The sequence below is a fragment of the Aedes albopictus genome, chromosome 3 (genome assembly GCF_035046485.1).
Source record: "Aedes albopictus strain Foshan chromosome 3, AalbF5, whole genome shotgun sequence".
NCBI lineage: Eukaryota > Metazoa > Arthropoda > Insecta > Diptera > Culicidae > Aedes > Aedes albopictus.
Window position 1 is genome coordinate 15,765,495 of NC_085138.1, and position 21,503 is coordinate 15,786,997.

The 21,503-nt window shown below is 40.8% G+C and overlaps 2 protein-coding genes across 2 annotated transcripts in view; one reads left to right on the top strand and one right to left on the bottom strand.

Moving 5' to 3' along the window:
• LOC109418227 (DNA polymerase zeta catalytic subunit) overlaps nucleotides 1-21,503 on the bottom strand; it is a 29,558-nt gene that overhangs the window by 557 nt on the left and 7,498 nt on the right. Inside the window, exons 6-10 of the mRNA XM_029876851.2 lie at nucleotides 15,094-16,852; nucleotides 14,840-15,025; nucleotides 1,637-2,676; nucleotides 976-1,546; nucleotides 2-790 (exon numbers count right to left, since the gene is read on the bottom strand). Coding sequence (XP_029732711.2) covers nucleotides 2-790; nucleotides 976-1,546; nucleotides 1,637-2,676; nucleotides 14,840-15,025; nucleotides 15,094-16,852 — 4,345 coding nt within the window. The remainder of the gene's footprint in view (nucleotide 1; nucleotides 791-975; nucleotides 1,547-1,636; nucleotides 2,677-14,839; nucleotides 15,026-15,093; nucleotides 16,853-21,503) is intronic.
• LOC109418229 (trypsin-1-like) lies at nucleotides 13,384-14,713 on the top strand. Its single transcript, XM_062859595.1, has 2 exons — nucleotides 13,384-14,251; nucleotides 14,360-14,713. Exons 1-2 carry the CDS (start codon nucleotides 13,724-13,726, stop codon nucleotides 14,642-14,644), a joined length of 813 nt encoding a protein of 270 aa, XP_062715579.1. The 5' UTR covers nucleotides 13,384-13,723; the 3' UTR covers nucleotides 14,645-14,713.

The following is a 21,503-nucleotide window of genomic DNA, read 5'->3' on the forward strand; positions in this document are numbered from 1 at the left end:
CCTTTTCGCAAAGTTCGACTCGCCTTTCCAACCGATTGATCTTATCCATCACATAGGTCACTGTTTTCTGTGGCCGCCTGCGGCATTCATTACACACTCCACTGTGCGTCTGATTGCCGCAATCCCCGATGCAGCTAGTGGTGGAGAAGTACTGTGAGATCGTGCTCTTTTTCGGTAACTGCAATTCGCTAGCAAGTGACGAACGCTTTCCGCCGGTGTTATGTAACATTTGGTACCTTCGCGGCATATCATTGTACCACTGGTTAACATCGGCACCAATTAGAAGCAGACACCGATTCAAGGGTGGAATGATTGCCTTTCCGATGTAGTAACTGGAATTGATTTTCAACCCGTTGTCTGCCAGCAGCTCATCGGGACTTCTCACCAGCCGAATCAACGGAACTAGCGGAGGACCGTTGATTATAACGTACGGAACACGCTCACCCCGACGAGGTTCCCGCCTCGGATCCACCACTTTCCAACGGCGCGTCAGTTCCAACGCTGGAACGCATGCTCCGGGCTTGTATCCATCCTCACCACGAAACTCTTTGGCGAATATAAAATCCTGCAGGTTGACTCGTCCTTCGAGAATTTTCGAAAACTGCCGACAGGTGTACTCTTTTACTTTGGATACGTCTCGCGTTTCGAACAGGATCCGGAGGACCTTTTCGAGCATTTTACTGACCACAGGGCAACCGTCGCGGCGCACTGTTTCAATACCTTTGGCTTCGTAAACGGGCTTCTCCTGGTCCGGTGTTTCGTACATGTAACCCACGTAACGTTTCTTTGTCTACAAAAGCAAGAGGTTTTTATATCTTTGACTAACGGTATGTCTACAAACTACAACTATCGTGACTGTGCAAAATTCCGTATACTTATAGTGACGCATTAAGCCTCAGGGCTGTAGAAAACACATGTTGTTGGTATTGGAATTACGTACAGTTACGGTATCATATTCTAATTCTTTGCTCTCACCTGCAAAATCGCCGGCTGGTAAACCTTTTCCAACTTGAGTTTCACCGGTGGAGGGTTGTCTTTCGTCACTGCGTCGGCAATTTCTGCTCCAATCTTGAATGCGTCCTCTTTGGTTCGTCCCGGACAGAGAACGAACAACGAATCGGTATCGCCGTAAACCACTTTGGCACCCCAACGTTTCGTACTTTCGACCATTTTGATAGCCCGTTCCAATGTTTCGCGTCCCTTGCTAACCACGCTATCGCCCACCTCGACGCAAGGCATTCGACCGCTAAAATTGGCCGCCGTGTACCCGTAGGTTACATTGGCAATCAGCTTCAATCCAAGCTGTCGCGAGTGTAGCACCCTCTGCAGAATACTGTTTTCCTTGTGCAGTTTCATGGAACCTTTCACCATCAGGCGTGTGGTCAGGATTTCGTTTAACATCCTTGGCAGGATACCTTCTCGGACGGAGGATTTTACGAACGCAATGCCACATGGGGAAAATGTGATCAGATTTTTCTCTACCAGCACTTTGAGCATTCGTGGCGATAGTCGGAGATGAGAAGCACCGAATTCGAATGGCTCGGATCTGAAAGTTTGAAAGTTATGTATTCAAGAGAATGACTTTCAAAACGGTTTTCAAAAGAAGGTCTAACATCTGATAATCTACAATACTTACTGTCCCAGATGTTCGACTCTTCCAAGACACGTCGAGAAGCAGTAATTGTATGCAATGATCATGCTGGGATACAAGCTCTGAAAGTCCAACACTATCAGCGGATCCGCATAAAACCTCGATTCGGGCTCCAATATAAGCGGTAGATATTCCGGAGCCCTCATATGCGCTCGTTGCTGTATACTCGGCGAAACGGACACGAAATTCCTGGGCTTCGCTATCCTCAGCATCATGCTCTCCACCCGGAACTGAGATCCACGCGAAAGCACTTCGTAGAACTGAATCCCGAAAAGTTTCGCCAACTCCGCTGTTCGTCCTATCAAATCCAGCTGATGCAGCAGTTCCAGATTACCGTTAACTCGCTCCAGATAGTATTCCAGTACGACCCACTTGGAGTACGGTTTATTCCACAATCGCGTCAATTGTTTCAAAGCATGGCACGGTACTCGTCTATGTAAAATATGGTACACAATATTCTCAAAACTATACGACGTCAACGCTATCTCGTGTCTCATCAGGCGCCAAATGTCCAGCAGTATCCGCCCGGGAATCTTCAACCCTGCACTGTACTCATGCATCTCCAGCAGCTCTTGCTCTTCCTCTTCGGAAACGTGAACTTTCTCGGCCGTCGGTACCCGCGACAGCATCTTCATCAGATTCATCTCCAATGTGTATCCCCGCTGGATAATGTACCCCCACGAACCCAGCTCAATCTCATACCCAGCGAAGATGTCCGGGTCCCAGAATGAGATCAACATCAGGAACTTTTCGTACAATTCCCGTTCGTTCGCCACAGTCACCACATCGGCCACATAATTGCACTTGTTATACTTGTACGGGTCGGCCTGTTCCGATCCTCCAAGCAAACCTTGCGCGTTGTTGAGAATCACACCGCAAACGGATGGTGCCCTCCGGTGATCCTCCGGCACGTCGTTATGAATGCGATAGAAAATTGCCGAAATGGGATCTATCTCGGGATTTGGTTGCAGCTCGCCTCTTGTTTGAACATGCACTTCAACGGACATGATCGTCAGGAAGTTGTACTGGAAGAAAGCAAGGAGAAAACAGAAAAATGAGCATTAGGGGATACCAGTTCTAATGGATGGCATTACCTGGTAATAAACCGATTAGCACAGTTGATGATGAACAAACCAGTGTGCGTCAAAATGACAGAGTGCCCTACAATGAATCCTAAAAATTTTGTATGCCATGAATATAAGCAAATTGGGTTCTTTAGGGGTATCCGGATTATTTCATAATCGGATTCTCCGCCCAAAAAATATTCGAAATCCAAAATTTCATAATTTTTGGAGTCCGGGAACTATTTTTAAAATGCATTTAAAGTTTGTATGGGGAAATTTTTTTGTTCGGGTCGAACTGTCACTTTATCGATTGAACTGTCATTCTATCCACGAAAATTAAAATTGTTTTGTTAATTTAACCATCAAAACAAAGATATTGGAATCCAATAAAATCACGTTATGCTCAGAAAAATGAGCTCTTTCTATTAGGCTATAGAAAATAGCAATATTTTACTCACTAAACAACCCAATTCCCAGCGGTTATCACAGAGAAAATAATAAATTCCAATACTTACCCGGATAAAAACTAACCATAGGGTATTTGGTGAAAACCATTCCTGTACCATACAGTGTACCAGCTACAATATAGTGTATTGTAATGGAATGGTTCGCTAAAAGCTGTGCACATTGGTAGCTACTATACATTTACATCCGATCTTTATGTAACAATATATTATACTGTTTTTCTTACGTTTGAACCATAAACTATTCCGAAACAATCTTTTTCCGTGCATTTTTAATTATTTTTCAGTTTATGATTTTTTCCGTGCTTTGTTTTGTTGATGTTCGTGACATTTTTGTTGCAAAAGAAATGAAAGAGAAAAAAGTGAATAAGTTGAAACATCTATTTAAAGTCAATTGTTTAAATAAAGTGGTAAACCACGAGGTAAACCAGGTGTCCTAAGGACTGCATATCCAAGAGATATGGTGGGCTAGGTATGTAGAGTGCGATGAGAGGAATACGAATGTAGGTCAAACCGGAAAGACGCAGGCCAGATTACCGTAAATAAGTGGATGAGTTCAACACTATTCTTTCTCTTCTTCTCTCATGTTTAATTGTGTTGTACCACAACCGAATTTTTTTTTATTCCGTGTTGGGTATTAGCATCACTGCGACACTGAAACGACTTCTGATATAAGTTCGTCTTCGCTTTTTAACCTAACTCAGTTTTCTCATGAGTTGTTATGTACATATTTCATAGTTCAGTCAAACTGGAGCCTCAATATTGCAATAACGGTTAAGCACGCTGTAATGATACTTATGTACCTCGTCACCCACTTCATGCAACTACATTAGTGGTCTAATAACACTTAGCGCGCTAGGCATAGTTCCATCATGCCGCTCAAAGTGTTGCCACAAATAATGCTTAGTTTGCAAAACCCAGTTATCTGGCTGGTGGGACATGGGAGCCTAAGCTTCAACTGTTAATGCAATCAGAGGCTACTCAGACTTAGACGAGTTTAGGTTAGTTTGGCTAGAACTGCCATTAACGAAGGAACATGACGAGATAATATAACATTATATGGTTTATCTAATGTAAAGCAATACAGGCCGGATTCGCTGGTTGGGTCACGACTGCGCCCCGATTAGCGAATCGTGTTCATTCGTTGGGGCAACTGACAACTGATCAAAATGCTCTAGACACACGCAAGTGACGAGAAATACGTCACGGAACACTCACATACTTGCGTAAAAGTTCTGTATACAGGAGCTGTGATGCGACGGCGGTCAGACGTCAAACTCGTTTTGACATCTATTTTGACATTGACAGTGCTTTTTAGTTGGGTTTTGCCCCAACCAGTGAACATTCAACCATCGAGACAGCCCATCTAACGAGCTCTCAACGAACGAATCGTCACTGTACAACATAACAAAAGAGAACCATTCCAAAACCATGATTAAATTTATAACCAGTAGTGAAATTACAATTAAAACAATATATTTACGGTACATTTTATTGTTTGAAACTATACGTGTACCATACAATGTACGGTATATTAAAGCTCACGTATCAGTATTTCGAACAATTCATTTACAATAAAATGAATGGTTTTGTAAAAAAATATATATGGAGAAAAATATTTTTTTATATTGTTACGATACTTAACAACCCGTATAGTATATTGTAAAAACCTTATTTACAATTCACTGTATGGTGTCTACATTACATCTTATTGTTTTTGTATTTTTTTATTTTTACAGTGGTGTTTATTGTAACAATATGGTTCTAAATAGTACTGTTACAATACAACATTCGGTTTTTCTACTGTATTTTTTATTCGGGTACGCACATGTGAAAAGGAGTAAACAAATACTTATTTCAGAATTATAGAATAATATTTAACCACCTGAGCTATGTTACTACTATCACAGATTCATCTGGCAATCGTATTACCGTATTACCTACACTGAAACCATGATAGTTCCAGCATAGCTTCTTAAACCCAGGTCAACCCCCCCGAGCAGGGAATGAGAACTAATTAAAAACAAATTGAGTTATTTAGATATCACGAATTTTGATAACAAAGTGAGTTTTCATTTTGTATGACTTAAGTGTTAACATAACAAAAATGATAACAAAATAATGTACTGGAATATCTAATTGAAATCAGAATGAGTTCTCATTGATAACAAATTGATATCTCATTTTGTTATCTACATTTTACGACTTGATATCATACGCAGTTCTCAGGGAGTTATCAAATCTAAAGGGTAATAACTAAAAATAATAACAAATTTAGTATTCATTTTGATATTTTATTAGGCATTAATTTACATGAATAAGTAAAAATTTAAATTAGATTTTATTTTAAATTTAGAAGAATCTCGTGATTGAAAACTTGTTTTGTTTGATACGATATCATCAGAATATGACACCTATTAATGCCGTAGTATTATCGATTGTAACATTAACATTTCATCAACAGTCATTTCTAACTTGGAGCCTAAACGAAGAAAAATTGTATGGAAATCGGATATGATATCCTCATAGATATGCAGCATAACTATACCATGATTCAACTAAAAGATTAATGATAGACATTGAAGTGATAAAGAAAAGTAAATTTGGAGTCAAAGGACAACTGCCCTTAACCTTCCGTAACTCGCACGGTTGACTACCTGCGTCAGCACCACGCGAATGCTAAGTACAAAAAGCGAGATTTTTTCAACGTGTTGTACAAAATACAACAGCGCGATCGCTCGAGGGTTAATATTTTTGTATAGTTAATTATATTTCAGCTTTTCCATCTGATTATATGCACTGCAGCAAAACCTAGCAAAACAAATGTGGGAGATGTTCACCTGAGTGTCGCGGACTGACTCAAAATGCTCTCTCAGCGGGAGCCAAACATTGAAGATGGAGGTTATGTTATACCTTGTTGAACCTGTGTGATAGATTGAAGAGTATTGTTATCTAGGTGCTGCGGATATAATCAAAACTGTTGTCATGATATCTCCATTTGCCGCTGTCAAGCCGTTGGAAAGCGAGCAGAAGGATAAACATTGTTTTGAGCCTATTTTAGCTAATTTTGTAACAACTATCCATCAAAATTTTCATCGCGAATGGAAAATAAGAAACTTTGAACACGAGAACGAAATTGGAATAATGGTGGATTGATCATGTTTACCATTTCCGAACAGCGTCGCGACGGCGTGTTTGACAACCGCGCTGAGAGAGGTGGTTGCAAGAAAATTGAACGCTCGTGCGTGTTTACAAGCTGTGTGCCGGAAGTGTGTAGGTGTGTGTTAGCTAGTTTGAAAAATAAAACCGTTTCTATTCGCACCACCCAGATGTTCACGACATGTCAGAGCCACAGGCATTGGGACTCAAATTGGGTTTATAAATTTTGAAAAAAGTATTCATTTCTTGATTTTATACGAAAAAGCACATTTTTCTGAGCCACTATGATTTTTTCAGATTTTTAGAACTTTATTTTGATACCAAAAATCAATTTCAAAGAGATTTTTCGAAATCACCTTTTGACAGCTAGGCAACTGTTTGACAGCTCCGCCCAGTACAAAATGCAACGAGGGGTGATTCGACAAATCGCTCCCATACAAACTTCAAATTGATATTTAAATAGGTTCCCGGGCATCAAAATTGATGAAAATTTGGATTTCGGCTCAGTTTGGCATGCAGATTCAGAATAGGGTATCGCGCCACTTGGGCGGTGGCTTCTATATTCGTCTGTTTTCCACTATAACTCAGTCAATTTTGAACCAATTGACTTGAAATGTTGTACACGGGTAGATACTATACCTATCTCACCACATTCCAAAAGTTGTGTCAATTGGTTCAAATTTGAATGAGTTATAGTGGAAAACAGACGAATATAGAAGCCACCGCCCAAGTGGCGCGATTCCCTATGTGATTATCCCAACACCGCTAAAGAAGCCAATTGAATGACATCGAGCAACGAATTGAGTCGCATTCGGCTTCTCAGCTTTTTCCCTCGTTACACGCAAAAACGGCTACGCTCAAAAATGTGTTCGGCCTGCACATTTTTAGTAAACATCCATGCCGCACATGACTGTGTTGGAAACACACATTTTTTTAAATTGCTCGTACGCTCACATGAGCATGTATTTTGCAATAATTTCGACATGGCAACCTCACTGGGTTCATAAACCACCTTCAAATACCGCAAAATATTGATATTTTGCAAAAATGTGAGCGTACGAACAATTTTAAAAAAATGTGTGTTTCCAACACAGTCCCTGTGCGGCATGGGTGTTACCTGAGGGCACGGCAGGGTGTTACTCAAAAATGGGAGTTTTTATTTTAGAGAGTACCCGGGGAAAATGATGACATTGAAAAAATAAGGCATCTGATAGGAAAAATATTTTACTACAATAATTCTATCGGGTATGGCATAATGTCGTTTGGCATAGTCTTTTGGCATAATGGCCAAATGGCATAATCTGGCATAATAGTCGATTGGTAAAATGGCCGTTTGGCATAACAATAAGTGAAATGGCATTCATCATTTTCATGTATGAAAAATATCTGTGTTATTTTCAAAATTTCAAACATCACGATTTATCATTTTGGTACGGAGCTACAATGAATCCTTTTTCGCGCGAGAATTCTTTATAAAGGTAAAATATGTGACCTTCAACAGTAGAATGACCATGAATTACTTCGGTTGGCCATATCTAACTTCATTTGCCTTTAATATAGTAGGTATTTAAAAATTGAAAAATATTTGGCAATATGTTTAGATTGAAATAACTGATATCTGGGAACTTTTGTATTCTGGGTAGTTTTGTTCTCTTCGTCATGGAAGGCTTTTTGAAACCTGTTGAGCTCAAAGTTGGCCTCAAATCTTTCCCAACCAAGCTATACAACCAAGTTTCAGAAAACTTGGCCGATAAATACCCCCTCATAACGAAGGGATCAAACCTGTCGATAATATCCAGTCACCCTGAAAAGTCTTACTAAAGTTCAAGCCAATTTAAATCAATAGCATGATCATTACCCAGAATCAGCAAATTATAAATTTTGTGTCAATATGTAAGTAAAATACTCTGGTAGATTTAACAAATATTTTGTGAATAAAATTAATTAATATTAATAAAGCATATTAAACCTTTTTTGGATTTTTGAAATCAAATCTTGTTATCATTGAGTTTTTGAAATGATAAAAAAATGATATCTCAATTTGATATTAAATAAAAACAATTCGGAAAGAAAACTTATTTTGATTTCATTTTGTTATCAATAACAAAATGAGTTATCAATTTGTTATAGGTTTGTTCTCATTCCCTGCTCGGGCCGTCGGTCTAGGGTGATGTTTTTCTGGTTTTCCCAAACGTTTAAGGTTTCTTTATTCTCATTCGTTGCAGGAAACATATTCAGAAAAGCTGTCGAAATTTTATCATAAACACTTCGTTCCCCAGAAAGATTCATCTAATTCAATTTTATTTATGTTTCCAGAATTCTACATTAGGTACATTTACATTTCAGACATTTGGTATACATTTCAAAGGAAAGTAAATAATTCAAATTCATTATGAGAGCCATAAATACATACAACAGAAAATTAGTAGCCATGTAATATGTTCAAGTTTCATCGGCATATCATTTAAATAAGAACACAGCTGGTTTAGTCAACAGTCAAGACACAACTCCTCTGTATTACATTTTCCTCGAATACATTGCTCGTCGTCTGCTGGCACTTATTCTCTCAAATTACATCGAAGGTGATTTGCCAGTTTATTGACTCTTCGCTATTCAGAAGGTGGTGCTAACCACAACACCATGGGACCGGAACCCATCTTAAGTCAAGTGGTTCCTTTTTTGTTGTTGTTTTATTTTTATTTTTTTAATGTAAGCATTCATAGGGAAGTGGAACCACCTTGGCAGGGATCCTATTTTGGGAACTTTTCTGCTATAACTCAGCCAGCTCTGAACCAATTGCACAGTTTTTGGAACGCGATGAGATACGTTTAGTATCTAGCCCTGTACAAAATTGCAAGTCAATTGGTTTGGAATTGATTGAGTGATAGCGAAGAGTGCCCAAAATACCGGCTGCCCAAGTAGTTCGCTACCCTATCAAAAAAGAACGTCTGTTTTTAGAATAGGATGAACATAGGGACATAGGTTGAATAAGGGCGCAAAGAAAAGCGTGCAGTAAAAAGCCCTAGATTTCAGATTATATTAACCTTCACGTACCCGACCCCCGACAACTCATTTTCAAAATGTTGCCATTTCGTCAATTTTCATCCGATTTTTTATAAGTCGCCCTTAATCGATCATAAATAGACCCAAGTTTATTATACTCAAGTGGCCATGCAATATCCGGAACCATTTCGGGGATATTCCGGATTGCGCTGGGGTAAGAAGGGTTGTCAAAATGGCTAAAAGTGATTATTTCGTGTGTTATTGTTTTTGAACAGCTTTTTTTTTGTTGTGAACAGTGAAACACAATTGCGATACCAGATTTGAATAAGTTGACCCATCCGCATCACCGTGACAGGTTCCGCGGGGCCTCAGTGGGGACACTTTTGGTTTTCAACCCAAACACGCCGTACGACATATCATTCTTCATGATTTCGAATGAATGAGTCAGACACGATAGACTGTAGTCTGTGTCAACTAATATGGTCATCCCGGAACATCCTTTACAGGTTCCACAGGGGCGTCATCGAGGACACGAGTAGCAGGTTCCACGGGGGCCTCTCAAACACAATAACACACGAAATAATCACTTTTAGCCATTTGACACAACCATTTGCAACTTGAACAACACAGCTACCCAAAGTTTTGCTCAAACAGAATTTAATTAGGTGAGGAATCATAATACCAACGGTTTTTGCAACTTTTCATTGCAGATACGGAGAATTTACTTTTTCATCATACAAAAATTCAGCTCATTACTACAAAGCTAGTACTACACCGATCGTGTCCTATTTGCTGGCTTCATGGCTCAAAACAACGCTCGTGCGCAGTGGGGTACCGTGGTACTACTCCAGAAGAAAATCTGCCCATCTTTTAGACATTCCGGCAGGAGGTTGATTCAGGAAGTTTATCAGTGATGCAGGAATTCAGAGATTCATGGATTGATTCAGGAGTGCGGAGTGATTCTCTAGAAGTTCTGTTAAATGTTTCTCCTTGCGTTATTCCAAGGATGCCTCTTGAAGTTTCTTCAGAGATTCCTTCAGGATTTTCTTCGTGAATTTCGTAAAGGATTCGTCCAGGATTCTTCTAGGCATTTCTCGAGAGACTTCTCCTGGTATTCTTTGAAGTATTGCTCTTAAAGTTCCCTAAGGGATTAATCCTGGAATTACTTCAGGGATTTCTCCAGGAACTTTTTCGGAGATTTCTCCAGGTACTCTTTCAGAGATTTCTTCAGGAACTCTTCAGGGATTCCTGCAAAAATTCTTTTAGGAATTTCTAATAGAAATCTTTGTGGATTTTTTTCCAGAATTATTCATAAACTCCTTCATGGATTCCTTCAGAAGCTCTCCAGGGATTCTTTGGGGATTCCTTTAAGATTTTTTTTCTTGAATTCCTCCACAAATGCGTGGGATTTTCCTGGATATCCTTGAGAAATTTCTCTTGGAATGCTAGAAAGATTTCTTCAGGTACTCCTTCGGGAATTCCTTCTCAGAATCCTCCAGGAATTTGTCCAGGAACTCGTTCAGGGAATTCTCCAGGAACACCTTTATGTATTTCTCCAGGAACTCCGTCATGGATTTCTGAACAAGCTCCTTCAGAGACTTCTCCAAAAACTCCTTCAATGATTTCTGCGGAAACTTCTCCAGGGATTTCTTCAGGAACTCTTTCGGGATTCTTCAGAAATTTCCCGCAGATTTTTTTGTGGGAGTTGTCCTGGAATTCCATAAGGGATGACTTCTTAAACTTCCTCAGGAATTCCTCCAGGATTTCCCTCAATAATTTCTCCAGGGTTTCTTCGAGGTTTTCTTTTTTGAATGCCTCCCGAAATTGTTCAGGGTTTTTCCTCGAAACCATTGAGGGATTTTCCTGGCATTCCTGGAGATATTTCTCCAGGAACTCCATCAGGAATGTCTTCTGAAATTCCTTCAGGGATTCCTTTAAAAGCTCCGACAGGGGTTTCTCCAGAAAATTCATTGGGAATTATTTCAGGTATTCCAACAGGGACCCATTCGGGAAGTTTTTCAGGGATTCCTCTTGAAATTTCTCCAAGGAATTTTCCTGATTTCTGAAGTGATTTCTCAAAGAATTCCTTCACTGATTCTTCCAGGAAGTATTTCCGGGGATGAACCAGCCTCGGGCTGAAAATCCCCATAATAAAGAGCCAATATATATAAATATACGAAGTATTTCAGGAATTTCTCTTGAAATTTCTTGGAAATCCCAGGAATTCCTTTAGGGATATTTTCTCCACTCGTCTTCTTCGAAAACGGTGCATAATAATTATAATAAACTAATCCAGGGATTTCTGCTGGAAATCCTTCAGGAACTTCTTTAGGCATTTCTCCATGAATTCTTTCAGGTACTTCTTCAGAAACTCTTCAGGGATTTCACTACGAACTCCTCCAGGGATTCCTCCGAAAATTCGGTCCTCTAAGAATTTCTGGAGAGATTTTTCCAGGAATTTCTTCAAGAACTTCTCCAGTAACTCTTCCAGGGATTCCTCCGGGAATTTCTTCTTGAAATTCATCAGCAATTCCCTCAGGAATGCCATTAGAAAATCCGTTTCCGGTTTCTTCTATGGTTCATTCAAGGATTCCTTCAGATGTTTACCTTCAGAGAAATTTATCTTGAAATTGCTGGAAAGATTTCTCTTGTGATGCTTTAGAGATTTTTCCAGCATCTTCTTCAAAAAGACTTTCCAGGAACTCTTGCAGGGGTTCCTCATGAAGTTCATGCAGCGAATCCACCTGCATTTTTAGTGATTTTTCTAGAAGTTTCATCAGAAATTTCTCCATGATTTCCAGGAATTCCTACAGGATTTCTTTAACGATTCTCCCAGGAATTCCTCGTGGTGCATTTTTCTGGGATCCTTGCACGAGATCCTTCAAGAATTCCTCTAGGAGTCCCGTCAGGTATTGCTTCAGCTTGTTCTGGATTTACTTCGACATTTTCTTTTCGGGATTTCTCTAGGTAAGCCAAGCTTTCCTGTAGCATTGGACATTTGAACGCGCAGATTTAAACTCCGACGCACACGGAACCGCCTTTCAAAGTAAATTGCATAGGATCCGAATTTTTCGGAGCATGTTCGCGAATTGCACTTTGTCGTCACAGGAATCCAATAGTTCGTATAGAACACTTAAGAAACTTCCTGATTTTTGTATGAAACATACGTGTTTTCACCACGGGTATACATATATGGATTTATATGATGGTGGAGCGTCATTTTCACAGATCGCACACCTGATGAGATCCTTTTACTTGTCGCACAACTCCATATTGTTTCAAACTGGCAGCGATGTCTTTGTTGATAACATTTTCGGAGTGGTCGTGGACTTTGTACTCAATACACGAGTCGTCTAAGGTTAAATGCATCTTGTACTGAACACCACTGATTTCAATATGCTTGTGCTTTGTCACTACAGTTCTTCCGCACGACGGCGCATTTCTGCGCAAGGTTCACTTGCAGTCTTTTGGTATGATCACGATTCAATTCCGGGTTTTCTCAAGTAGATAGGTAGTTGATAGTCTAAACAGGAGACACTGTTGTAGTAAGAGTCTAGGACAGATCGGTGAAGTACTAGATTTGTAGTAATGAGCTGAATTTTAGTACGGTGAGAAGGTCAATTCTCCGTTTCTGTAATAAAATGGTGCAAAAAGTGTGGGTATTATGATTCCTAGCCTAATTTGATGCTGTTTGAGCAAAACTTCGGATAACTATGTTGTTTATGTTGCAAGAAATGGAGAAAACAACAACACTGTTGCCCGAAGTATTGCTCAAACAGCATCAAATTAGACAAGGAATCATAATACCCACGCTTTTTGCACCATTTCATTGCAGAAACGTAGAATTGACCTTCTCACCATACTAAAATTCAGCTCATTACTACAAATCTAGTACTACACCGAACGTGCCCCATTGGCACTTGGCGGGGTTGACATTGATTTTCCAGTTCATTGTCACTCAAACTATGTTGATACATATTTTTTGAGTTTGGGAGACTGGGCCAGTTTGAGGAGAAATATCTTCTTAGGAAACGTGGCGACCGTCTATCTGTTATCTCAACGCATCCTCTAGCTTCTTTGGTTATCTGCGCTTACAGCTCCGCTAAGCGAAGTTTGGCGCCTATCTATGGAAATAAATCTACGATGGATGAAGGGATCATGCTTAGACTCAAACTGCAACAGCGAGTTCCAAAACAATATTATTAACTAGGCTCTATCCATAAACTCGTGGAATTCGCTAGTGCTTTACTAGCGACTCTTTTTAACACAACCTACCCTATATCTCTCAAGTGCTAGAAATTCCAAACGAGCGGATTAGAAATGACAAGCATCGGCTATAAAAGCCTCTCTCGAGAGTATTGCCCGTCACTCAGTCCGGGAAAATGTTATCGTTCAAGCTAATAATCGTGCTTGCGCTTGGTGCTACCAGTCTCGCCAAATCGATTTCCAATAACAGAATTGTGGGAGGTGAGGAAGCCAGAGCGCACGAGTTCCCATACCAGGTATCGCTGCAGTGGAATTACAACAACGGAGAGCCTCCGCGGCATTTTTGCGGCGGATCACTGATCGCGGAAAGCTACGTGCTCACGGCTGCACATTGTACCATATCTGGCGTAACGACTGATACTTGGCTGGAGGTGGTTGCCGGGCAACATGATTTTCGGCTTGTCGATGAGAACGTCCAAAGGCGCCGAGTAGCGGAGATGTTCGTACATGCAAATTTCAGTGTAGAGGAAGTTGGACCATGGGATGTTGCAGTGCTGGAGGTTGACGAGCCGTTTCAACTGACAAAAGCCGTGCAGTTGATTGCGCTACCAGAGATAGGAGAGCTCCACCACGGGGTGGGATTGGTTAGCGGATGGGGAGGAGTATCGAAGGACTTTTTCCCCGAGATGCCGAATGTTTTGATGGTGAGGACATGCGCGTCTTTTGGGGACTGGACATTTGACAAAATCGACTGCATAATCGGATGTTTTGTAAGCAAATTATTGAAACTGCGATGTACTTTCCAATTTTAGAAAGCTGAGCTACCCATCTTACAGTGGGAAGAATGTCGAGATATATGGGAAAATGAGCGCATACACGAGAGCAACGTTTGTGCCGGAACGAGAGAAGGCCTGAGCAACACCTGTTCGGGGGATTCCGGAGGGCCACTGGTGCAATTCACGTTCGATCATTTCGTGCAGGTAGGAATCGTTTCCTGGGGTTCCGTACCATGTGGTTTACCGAATACCCCCGGAGTATTCACCCGCGTGTCCTACCATACCGACTGGATTCGAGAACAGATGACCCAAGGCGGATGAATGAAAAAAAAAGCAAGTGTGTAATGGATTGAATAAATACAATTTTGGTCCGATCAAAAGATAATGTAATTCTTCCCATTTTTAGTCGACTTTAAAACGATCACAAACACACATTTACAGACTTAGGCGTAACAACAAACACTACCAATCACCACCAACAGAATTTAGCGAAGCATGGAGGAAGGTTCAACTCACCTCGCAAGTAGCTTTTGCTTTCTGGAGGTTCTCGAAGTTGACCTTGAAGCCGTAGGTGTTGTTGGTCGGCGTCGTGGCGGAAATGTTTCCTGAGTGCTCCGCCTGTTGGGTGACATCGGGCGCCACTAGGGGTGATCCGTTGAGCAGCCGTTTCTTCATGGAGGCGATTTCAGCACTGTGCGGTAACTAGAGGGATGATAAAAGTATAATGATATGTAGAAACCTGTAGGTAGGACGTAAAACACACAACTCACCGTAGTGTGATCCGACGCTCCACTGTCGGAATGCTCCGACTTTTGACTAGCGATCAAATATTGCGAAGAATTTACCACGTCCTGCCCTTCCTCCGCATCCGAATAAGCGGTGGTCATGGTGGTGTCCTGCTGTCCCGGCGTGATCGTATCGAAATCGTCACTGCCTTGGGAGGATTTCGGTTCCTCCTCGTGAACTCGAGAATTCCGGAACCGTTTGAATGCCGCACTCAGCGATAGGCGTGCCTTCATGGTTCGGCGACGCTTTCTCCGGGCGCTGTAGCTCAGCAGTTCAAGGTGTTCCTTTTCGCCAGGTGACGACCCGTTTGCGGGGGAGGATTTAGTGTTCATGGAGAATATTTTCGAAACCAGCGTATTCCGAGCGGAAGATTCTGCGGGACTTTCGGTAGTAATCAGAGAGCTTAGATTGAGGGTGCTGTTGTGGTCGATTTTGATGTTCTGTCCATCTTGCGAGGTAGTTGTTCCTTCTCCGGCCATAATTGCTTGCATTTTCTTGATTTTGATTGGGCTATCTTGCTCCACAGGAGTCGCTTCATCCTCAGCTTTTATTTTCTCCATGGCCTTAAGCCAAACTTTGGCTTCGTGCTTTGAAGGAGGCTTGGCTGCCGGTTCAACGACAACCGACTGTTCCGTTGCCAACAGTTCTCTTATTTTACCGGCATCTGGACGAGAAGATTCACCCAAAATTGCGTTCAAACTGTCTCCATAGATTGAACTTAACTTTTCGTGTCGAAATTGGTTGATTGAGCCCAGATCACTCACCACGCTTCGAAATTCTTCCAAATCATTGAGACGGTTTCCTCCGATGTTGAGCACAACGTGGCCGACTTCTTTCCGTCCGGTAATATCCGCCGGATTGCTGTAGAACGGTTCTTGATGAACCATTTGTGGAATAGAAAACTCTTGTATTGCCTTTAAAGCATCTTCCAATGAAGGTGGTTTCTCTTGAAGGGTGCCTATAAACTTGGTGCTTTTATCGATCAAATGTTCGCTTCCGATTTCCATCATGCTTCCATCAGAACCCGAATCCAACTCATCGAATTCATCGAAAACGAGCGTATGCTCGTAAAAACTTTTGATATTGAGATCGTCGTCTTCATCTTCCACTTCGTCATGACTTAACACATCCTTGGGCAGTACGGGTGACCGATCGGCAACCTGGGCTGCCGCTTGTGACATTTCCGGCACCGAAAGACGTTTCTCGCCGGACGACCGCGATTCTTCATCACTTATGACAATCAATTCCGACTCACTTGAAATCTCAATCGAATCCATCGGCGTCGAATCAGTTTTCTTGACCTGCAAGTTCGTTACTTCCTTTTGGCTTAGCGCCGTGATCAACACCTTCGGCGAGAGCTTAATTATATTCTGAAATCTTTCCGAAAGTATCACATCGATTTCTGGTTCTGGTTCCGGTGCTGGTTCGACTTGCACTTCTGGTTCGGGTTCCGGCTCCGGTTCTGGTTCCGGAGATGGGTTCCTACGGGTCGCTCGGCCCCCTCTGTGACCGCCACGAACCCGTCCTCGTCCTCGACTGCGGCCCCGTCGGACAGGACCCCGGGACAATCCCTCTTGGGGATCGTGATTGTTGGCCAAGTCGTATTCGCGAGCCAACCGACACACGTCGTATGGGGAGGGATCTCGATCTTTGATGGGTGACACGTGGGCATTTGGAACGGGTTTTCTTACCGGCGATTCTGGCACCGGAAGCCGGTATGCTGAGATGTCCACCATGGAGAGTCTGAAAAAGATGGATTAATTTGAGTTTTGAATTATTGGAAGTCAGTATTACTTATTGAATTATTCGCCTAAAGGAGAGTTTGTTGTACATTCCAGAGATTCAAGATTCTCCCGAGAACCATTTTTCAAAATTTCATTCCCCAGAAAACTATCCCGCCGAAAATGTTCGAAGGATTTATTCAGGGTAACTTTGCATATGTCCGGCATTTTTTTGTTTTCTTCGCCATGCATGAATGGTTTTTGTCGGTCAAAACGCCTGAAACTTGGCCGTAGTTAAGTACGAAAACTTTTGAGTCCAGGTTTTCGAAGAGAATAAAGCTGCCGATAGTAGAACAAATCTATACACTGAGCAACAGAATCTGGGAAAGATATATGGTGACGAAGGATATTATCGGCAGGTTTGTTCTGTTCGTCATGGGGGGTTTTTGTGGGCCAAATTGCTTGAAATTTGGGCATATAACTCAGCTTGGTTGGGAAGGACTTGAGGCAAACTCTGAGTTCATTAGGTTTCAAAAAACCCCCATGACGAAGAGAACAAAACTGCCTAAAATACGTAAGTTCCCCTATTCTGGAGAATGTAATTCTGAAGTATTTCCTTTTTGGGGAAACGTTATAGAGCTAGGTACTACAGCTTATCTTAATTTGTGAACTATGTATTATACTGTAACATAAGCATGGACTTATCCACCGATGAACCGAATTCATCGCGGTCCGAGAATTTTGACACTGGAGCGGGGTCTGTTCCAATCAGAATTTTGGATTCTGATTGGAAACGGCCCCGCTCTAGTGTCAAAATTCTCGGACCGCGATGAATTCGGTTCATCGGTGGATAAGTCCATTTTGGCAGATGGTGCTTTATACTGATGGTTTCTGGAACTTCAACTACCCACGTATTACCAAACAAAAGCCTTGGCTACTTTTTCGCCAAGAATGTCAGGAAGCGGAACAGCTTCGGACGATCAACTGTACCTATCTACAACTCTTGTTAGTACTATTGTTAGTAGATAACTTTATATAATGATTACCACGGGTCTGGTACGTTTGGCATAAGGCCGTTTGGCATAAGGACATTTGGCATAAGGACGTTTGGCATAAATGACATTTGGCATAAAGGACGTTTGGCATAAAGGACATTTGGCATAAGGGACGTTTGGCATAAAGGACGTTTAGCATAAAGCATATGTGAAATATTTTCCCTCTGGAGAAAAATTAAAGAACAGCCTTCAAGGGAAAGAAGGCAAACTTGTTGTTGGGGCATTATATTGGATCTCTTATTTTCGAAATAACCTTTTGCTTCCATGAATTTGATTTTTTTTCGGAAGGGGAATGTTCCTTCTTTTGTACATAGGCTGTTCTTCATCGATACAAGCAATTTAGATTCCGGTAATGGTTCTTTCCAGCAAATCATCCATGTCTGCAATCTGCATATTATATCCAAAAAAGTGAATGCATTATAATGTATTACAGTGGGGTTCCGATTTTGGCAACAAAATTTTTATTTTCAGTTGCCAATACCGGAACCGTGCTAAAAACGGAATCTTTTCTCGTCAACATTTTTTTACATTTCTCTGTTTGTAAATGATTACATAATATGCCTAGTTACCGTTATGGCACCATACGACGATCTAACCCCGGCCGGAACAATAATAGTTTGATCATATTTTCGTAGATCAGTTTGTAGCCTCATCACACTGCTACAAATGAATTGATCTCTAAAATCAAATATCCTTATGCGTGAGTGTAGCTAGGAATATTTGTTACTTTTTTGAAACATATTTTATGTGAACTCTTTTCATAAATGTCCTTTGTGCATTTATAACCGCATTAGTGACGTTAAAACGCCTTAAAAACATTGAATCTATGATTATGTTGATTTTAGATATTAACTGCTTCTCAGAGACTTTACAGGTAATGTTTTTTTTGGAATAGTAGAATGACAAACAGAACAGTCAATAATACACTGTAGAAAATATTCACGTTTAATGTTGCTTACAGTTGAGTGAGGCCTCAAAAATATGGCCTTGTTTGCCGGGAAAGAAGGTGTTAGAATTAAGTTGTAAAGCAAAGAGGCAGCATTTACGTTGTCGCAAGAATAGATCATTCGTGAAAGATACAAAGATGAAAATCATGAACAAATTCACCCAGTCTACCCACAACCGCATAGTATACAGAATGGAACAACAAAAAAGAAAAAAATGACAGACATTTAATTGGTGTAAGTCCGCATATGCATCATCCCATTCAGCAATATTTGCAACATTACGTCAGTTTGGCATTTTGAACCCAATGATAAAATTTCTTAAAGGAACAACAACTTTCTCGAAATTCTAAACGATATTTCTGATCTGTTTTGTGACATTTTCGCATAATATGTGGATAATATTCACGAAATTTAACAGGATTTGTTGAAAAAATGCCATCTTGTGATATTTTGTGAAAACTCTGAAAAAGTTCTGGCAAAATTTCTGCAGGTGTTTCTGAAAAATGAATCTTGTGGATTTAATCCCTTTCGCAGCGAAATTCATGTGTAAACTCATATAAAAATCTTTGAAATTCTCGAAAAGAGCCATACAGACTAAACGACTCATAACAGAACAGCGAACATTAAGTCGACAGAGACCAGTACTCCACAAACATTTTGGTCGTACATGCATCGAATAAACAACTGCTTTTAACTCTCGAGTGATCGCGCTGCTGTATTTTGTACAACACGTTGACATAATCTCGCTTTTTGTTCTCAGCATTACCGTGGTGCTGACGGTGGTGGCCAACCGTGAGAGTTACGGAAGGTTAACCTAACTTCAACTAAAAGTGGAGTGGGCCTAGTGTGATGGTTAGAACACGTGACTATCACGCTAAGGACCTGGGATCGAATCCATCTCCCGACAAACTCACAAAAATGTGAGTTCTTCCTTAGGAAGGGATGTAAAGCGTGGGTCCCGAGATGAACTAGCCTAGGACTAAAAACTTCAACTAAAGTAACTGCTGTTTAGCTACTTCTGTTTTTTTAGGTATGCCTATGAACCATTTGGACATCCAGGTGAAACTTGTAATTTTTTTAGAGTCCCGGATGAATTTATTTGAACACTTCCTTGATGAAATCTGTGAGGAATAAATGAGATTTTTTTTATATATTTCTTGATGCATTAGCAGAGCCAAACAATCAGCCAAAATTTATCACTATTAGACAAATAGTGAGGTCATACCCTTAAAGATTATGAAATAATTCTCTCAAAGCAATTTTCCACCAAATTCTCTAAAGCAAAAGTACCTCCAGCGGACCCTTGAGCTTTCAAGGACAACACTTTCGCGTTGTAAGTAAATGGTCAGAGATTCAATTCCCAGCCCTGTCATCAACAACTTTTAGACAAGCCAAAATTATTCATTCTTTCGTCTCTATTCTAAGCAACTGATAACGCCCCTAGACTACATCACAACCAATATTGACAACAATATGAACAAAACTACCGCGTGCTCATCGTTCTACCGTCGTCAAAAGTAGAAAATAAAGCAGTATCGACGCTATAAGTGTAAGAAAAAATATCATCCAACAGCTCACGTTCTAGTCCCAATGGACGAATGTGTGAGAAAGTGAATTTTAAAAACATACTTTGAACATCGAAGCCACAACTTATAAGTCGTTTATATTCACCATGGCCAATGGCCATGCTGAGGGTGATGGGTTGAATTCCCGGTTGGTCCGGAAACATTTTGTAAAAGAAATTACCTTAACTTTCTTAGGCATAGAATATCTTCTTGCCTGGCGCACGATATACACATTAATATCGGTGGAAGTGATCATAAAACACTAAGCTGAGAAGCAGGATTTGTCCTAGTTGGGACGTTATGCCAAAGAAGAAAAATCTACTCGGTTTTGTGCACTCTGCACATAATATCCAGTTGGACATAATATAAAATGATATATGGACCCATACATAACGTATTTAGGATATGTCCGGACCAACAATTGAAAAGGCCGCATCAACATTTTGTAAACAAACATGTTTCTGTCGACTTGAGGCCTTTTGAACTCCACCCACGTACCTCACCACCACTAACAGAAAGCGCAAACATCAAGCTTTCTGTTAATGGTGGTGAGATGCGTGGGTGGATCCCAGAAGGCCCTAAGTCGACAGAAACGTGTTTGTTTACGCAATGTTGTTGAGGCCTTTTCAATTGTTGGTCCGGATGTGTGGCAAACATATATGGGCTGGTTCCTTTGTTCGAATGCCGGAATAGCATAAAATTGTTATTATTTCTTATTGATATAATACAAGTTGTCTATAAGAAGAATTATTTATCGATATTTGCTATATTTCTACTAGATTTAAAAATGTTGCCAAAAACGGAATCCTTTGTTGCCAAATTCGGGGGGTGCCAAAAACGGAACATGCCAAAAATGAAGCATGCCAAAAACCGGAATCCCACTGTATCCTTCTTTTGTAAACTTATCCTTCTTTTATGTTAAATATGTAGTTCACTTTTTACTGAAATCATTTTATGCCAAACGTACTTTATGCCAAATGTCCATTATGCCAAACGTCTTTTATGCCAAATGTCCTTTATGCCAAGTGTCCTTTATGCCAAACGTCCTTATGCCAAATGGCATTATGCCAAACGGCCTTATGCCAAACGTACCAGACCCGATTACC